Source organism: Leucoraja erinacea, chromosome 15, assembly GCF_028641065.1.
Source record: "Leucoraja erinacea ecotype New England chromosome 15, Leri_hhj_1, whole genome shotgun sequence".
NCBI classification, from domain to species: domain Eukaryota; kingdom Metazoa; phylum Chordata; class Chondrichthyes; order Rajiformes; family Rajidae; genus Leucoraja; species Leucoraja erinaceus.
In genome coordinates, this window is record NC_073391.1 from 31,379,617 (window position 1) to 31,385,616 (window position 6,000).

General features: G+C 39.1%; 1 protein-coding gene across 2 annotated transcripts in view; it reads left to right on the forward strand.

The window, feature by feature from the left end:
* The window catches only part of LOC129704124 (mitoferrin-2-like), a 66,639-nt gene extending 60,890 nt beyond the window's left edge, over positions 1-5,749 (forward strand). For both annotated transcript variants that reach the window (XM_055647028.1, XM_055647027.1), the window contains exon 4: positions 4,519-5,749. In XM_055647028.1, the coding sequence (XP_055503003.1) occupies positions 4,519-5,039 (521 nt within the window). In that variant the 3' untranslated portion in view covers positions 5,040-5,749. The remainder of the gene's footprint in view (positions 1-4,518) is intronic.
* The last annotated feature ends 251 nt before the right edge of the window (positions 5,750-6,000 follow it).

The following is a 6,000-nucleotide window of genomic DNA, read 5'->3' on the forward strand; positions in this document are numbered from 1 at the left end:
TAAATAATAAGTGTCAGGCAGTCACCGAGTGATTGGCAGTCACCGAGGTACGTTGTTTAGTAGAGTGACAGCCGCCGGAAAGAAGCTGTTCCTCGACCTGCTGGTTCGGCAACAACTTGACTATCAATTTTTCAACTGGGAAGTGACCACGAGGAATGGGTAATTTCCTGTGGGGTGCATTGTTGGAGTTTGTATGCTGAGTTGTGCTTGTTTTACATTTTTTTACTAGTTAGCTGACTCGAGCAAATTGACAAATAGTTTAAGTTTCTGACCTCGTGCCAGGAGAGTTTAGATTCTCTATGACTACAGTTAGTCTGACTGGCCTCTTGATGCACTGCTTCTCTGCAATTCAGTGGTCCATTTTGAAATCTACATAAAAATGGATAAATTACCCAATGTGAATAGTTGCATCCTTTCATGCCTATGAACACCCTGGATCATCACTGATTGCAGCCTTGGGTTTTTCAATTTCTTACACATTGTTTTTGATTCAAAATGGTGAAATGTAAAAGGTTTAAGGAAATAGCCAGGTGCTGCATAAATGACAGTGAAATTGTTGTTGATTGATAAGCAGCAGAAGCTGTTTAAAAAAAAAAAAAAAAAAAGCAAGTTTTTAGTCCCTTAATTGGCGTTGCCTTGTGAAGGGTCTACGCAGCTGGGGAAACCAAGGTCTTGTGTATGAAGGTATCTATTAAACTACTGGTCTGTAGGATGCGAAAGACCATTCTTTTTATACAGGTGCAGTGAGTATTGATACGTCTGCCCAAGGTCTACATGGTTTCTATTCAGTTTCTATTAATTGCTAAGTTCCCCAAGATGACTACTTTTCCCACATTTATCAGTAATATTCTCCTCTGATTTTAAACAGAATATTTCTAATGGTGAATGCCATTAATAACATCTTAGCTGCAAGCTTTGCTTTGGATTTCTCTCCACTTATTATTCTGCCCTCAATACTTTTGCCCATACTGCTTGCCCCATCCGCCGAACCTCTTCCTCAACCATTTGTTTTTTACTCTCCTGTTGACTACGCGTTAAGGGGTTTGAAGTCTTCAGATATTATGTCTGGGCTGCCCATACTTGTGTGTTTGAGCCAAGGCAGTGCTAGCTGTAAAGGGCAACATAAGATGCATGTTTACCAGTAGGGGTATATAGTATGTAGGAAGGGACTGCAGATGCTGGTTTAAACTGAAGATAGGCACAAAAAGCTGGAGTAACTCAGCGGGACAGGCAGCATCTCTGGAGAGACGTTTCTGGTCGAGACCTTCAGACTAATTTGGAGCAGTAAATTTGCATATTTCTTCAGCCCCAGCCCTTCACTCATTATATTGAACCCATACTTCAAGTGGTGTGAACAAACAAGAACATTCATTCCATTGACGTATGAAACTTCCTGAAGTTGTAACTTTATTGGGCTCCAGTATATCCCAGAAATGTCTGCAGTTCCTGTTCTGCCACCTATGCATTTATGACACTGCATTTCTTTTATTTGATTCACAAATAAATATAGCCAGTAGAAAGAAGTTCCTGTTATGGTAAGCATTCTCATGGTTATAAATTGTAGCAATGTCTTGATTTAAAATGCTTTCTGTCATGACATGAACAGTTTTTTTTCTTTGAATGTGGAAGGTTTTGCAGCGATTGGGATATTTCTACATTTTATTCAGTTTACCAGCAGACAATGGAAGTAGCAGGAATGCCAAATCTCTCAGAATATGGATCTGACCCAATGGAACAATGGCATTTGCCGTTTTTAGCTGGGTCGTTTGACTGGAAACAAGATGAGGTGCTGGTCCTTGCAGTTGCATTGGTTCTCCGTGCAGGAGGCTACAGCCAATAAATTGGAGTGGGAGTAGGATGGAGAATCAACATGGCAAGCAGTGTGAACCTCTATGCCCTTGGATTGAACACTAGTGCTCCGCAGGATGGTCACCCAGTCTGCATTTGGTTTCTCCAAAATTGAGAGCACATTCTGAACATCTTGATTGGAAGAAGTGTACATCTTCATGTAAAGACTCTTTGGATGTTGGAAGGGCATGTGCAGCATTGCCTGCAGCTGCAAGGAAAAGATCCTCAAGAAAGATGTGGGGGTGGGGTTTATGGAAAAGGGAACTTGGATGTAGTATTTTCTTAGATTTACATATTCCTAAATGAACATTGTTAATTAAAAATAATTTAGATATTATTTCCACTACATTCCAGTGTCTTCTAATGTGCAAATAACTGTCTTGTGCTTTGGAGAAAATGCTGTAAATTGGTTTGTAGACTTAAGGGTGCCTGGCAGGCTGACAATCGGCTTTATCTTTGTAATCCAGCCAGGTGGGTATTGAAGCACGTAAACAAGCATTCAGATGTTCACTGAACAATTTAACAAGAGCATGCATTTAAGTATTAAAAAAGAGAGGGGAAGAAAATTGTTTTTAAGTGACTCATTTGGATAGTACCTGATATAATGGGTAAGACAAGAGATTGGGCTTTGCTGGGTAGCCTCGAGGTAAATTTGCCTGTTGAAATTTGGGTTCATAAATGCAGTTACCTGTAAGTCGCTTGTTAAGTTTATGAATCTTATGGCCACATACCACGTGGCTAATCTTGTGTTAAGGTAAATGTTAGAATTTCATCAAACATTTTTTTAATTTTAGGTAGTCTCTGCACTTAATGATAAATCAATAATTGGGTAAATATTTTTCTGCAGTAGCTGGACTGACGAGTTTGGAGGTTTGCTATAAGTGAACAACTGCCTTTTAGATGTTGTAATCCATTTTTCTTGAGGGGAACTGTAGTTCTTCCCTGCTGTTATCGGGCAACTAAACCATCCTATCAACAACTAGTGAGTGATCCTGAGCTACAACCTACCTCGTTGGAGATCATCGGACTATCTTTATTCAGACTTTTCTGGACTTTATTTTACACTAAACGTTATTCCCTTTATCATGTATCTGTACACTGTGGTCGGCTCAATTGTAACCATGTAGTTTTTACGCTGACTGGATAACACGCAACAAAAAGCTTTTCACTGTATCTCGGTACATGTGACAATAAGTTAAACTAAAACTCAATCTGCAAATTCTGGAGATGTTTTCAGAAAATGGTTCAACCTCATTTGGATTTCTGTGAAGTTTGAGATAATTACATAGAAACAGAGAAAATAGGTACAGGAGGAGGCCATTTGGCCGTTCGCGCCAGCACCACCATTCATTGTGATTATGGCTGATCATCCCCAATCAATAACCCATGCCTGCCTTCTCCCCATATCCCCTGATTCTACTAACCCCTAGAGCTCTAACTCTCTCTTAAATCCATCCAGTGATTTGGCCTCCCAGGCTAACTCGGGCTACTCTCTTCTATCTTCTCACTGAAGTCTGCAAACCTTTATCTGCAGTATTTCAAGTAACATATTTAGGGACGTTGTCAAGTTTTTATCCATTTCAGCTGCATGGTGTAGAGGAAAAATAATGTGGGAAGTGGGTGAGGAGCTGCCTTTCAAATCGCAACAAATCTCTATTACTTGGTCATCTTTTCAGAGATATGAGAACATTATTCAATTCCTTAGATTCCATTTTTTGTCTAAATCCATAAAATGATCTTTCAGCCTGTTATCTAAAATGGACAAGAGCATCCATGCATAAACATTTATTTTTAAAGAACCCCCATGAGTAATTGATCAGTCTCTTTCAGTTGGGTGAATCCTTTTGATAAATAAGATTTAAATTTACTAACCCCATGTCATTTTGTCTTTTAATTAAATCTGTAAACAAGTGATCCTATAGAATTTGGCCAATTTTCCCTTTGAACTTTTATATACTGACTGAAGCTGACAGTGGAAATTTTGTTTGACATCATGAATTGGCAATGCCAAAAACATTTTAAGTCTACATAGTTCATGTTAATCAAGAATAACAATAGGGGCAAATTATAACTACATATGCTGTCCAGTATTGAAATATGTGGTTTTATTGTACATTGGGAATGGTGTAGAGAGAAGAATTTCTGTTTTGATATGAGAGAAAACTTCAAAAAGTGTAGATTAAGAAATCTGTAGGTTGCAAAATTTGTCATAACAGGCAGTTAAGAATTGTAAAAATGTTACTCTAGGGTAACATTTTCTTTCAAATGTTCTGTTTCTCGCTGTTAAGGCAATCATCTACAAATCTGCCTGATAAGTTGTGTTTTTAAAGCAATATTCAATATTTTTGAACGCAGCAATTTAGAGTGCCGTTTTAACAATCCATATTCCAAATAAGTAATGTTTTGCTTTCATTAAAACAATCTTGGGGCTTTGCACTTGATGGCAAAGTGGTTTCATTCTGCTGGCATGTGGGATGGGGAGAGTTGTCGACTGTTTCTCTAACTTGTTTCCTGTTCTCTCCCTTTTTAATGTTTTGTTTTTGTTGCTCTAAAACCCATCTCTCTTTGACATGACCTGCACTTGTGACCTGGGATGGCCTGGAAATCCGACTCGACTTCCCTTTTCTGCGGACTGGAACGTTTGCGTTGATCTGCTGTTGAACGTCGTAGTGGTGAAGCAAAGGATGCAGATGTACAACTCTCCCTACAAGCGGGTGTTAGACTGTATGAGCACCGTGTGGAAAAAGGAAGGGGCTGGAGCATTCTATCGGAGCTACACAACCCAACTGACTATGAACATCCCCTTCCAAGCTGTTCATTTCATGACTTATGAGTTCTTGCAGGAAAAGTTGAATCCGCACAGACAGTACAACCCTTCCTCGCACGTTCTCTCCGGAGCTATGGCAGGTGCTGTCTCGGCAGCAGTAACAACACCACTGGACGTTTGCAAAACACTACTAAACACACAGGAATCCTTGGCTCTAAACTCCCTCAACATCAGCGGACATCTTTCTGGCATGGCAAATGCCTTCAGGACGGTTTACAGACTGGGTGGAATCCCAGCATATTTTAAGGGAGCTCAGGCGAGAATAATCTATCAAATGCCATCTACAGCTATTGCCTGGTCTGTGTATGAGTTCTTCAAATACTTCATTAGCAAACATCACCGTGAAAGGAGGTCAACTTACTGAAGTCAGTACTGATCAGCCAGCACTGATGCCACAAAACCTATTTGGACTGCATTACTACAATCTATCCACTGTTGCATTCTTTCTGATGAGGGAAACTGGCAGTAAATGTGATCCACATTGCACTCTTTAGTTCAGTCAAAATTTATTACCTTGTCTCCTAACAAATAATGTCAAACCAAAGTTTGTGTATTTGTTGTAACATCTAAAGCCAGGTAGACTTGGCCGTTGTCAATAAGTAAAACGCACAGGTATTTGCTGCTGGCACAAAATTGGTGTGTCGGCCATTGTTTTAAGACTTTTCCTTCTGGGTACTTTCTTCCCTCCAGTTTGCTGGGCTGGTTTATAAGATGTTTTTAAAGAAAAAAGCACATACAGGTTTACATGCTTAGCCAAGTGTCAACTGTTGCACCGATATAGGTGACTATCATCAAAGTAGGTCAGCATATATAAACTACTGTCAAGTAGGCATCAAACTGCTTAGCCTAGAAGGCAAATACCGTTTTTAAACTGTATTTCACTGCACTCTTTGTATTACATCAAGCTTTTTCATGCCTACATTTGCATCAGCTACACAGCTTAATAAGAACTGATTTGGAGCCCTTTATATTCACTGGAGTATTACTCTGGGGTTAATTTACCTGGCAAAATTCTTTGCTGTTGTAGAGAAGGGTTTTCACAAGGAAGATGATTAAACAATAAGACAAACTATACAGCGTTGTCATTTCTCATTTGTTAAGTTTCCTTTTGTGGATTTATCCGTGGTTTATCATGACATTTTTGATTTAATGAGACCTTGCATTCTGAATATTATACATTCAATTGTTAGGCAATTTAATGGTGCAGGAACGGTGTGACTTTTCTGATCTCTTCCATAAATTCTAGGAATAATCAGTTGAAAGGTTTGATCCAAAAGGTGATTTTTAAATGCAGTAAATCTTCTATAATCTGCTATTTAAACATT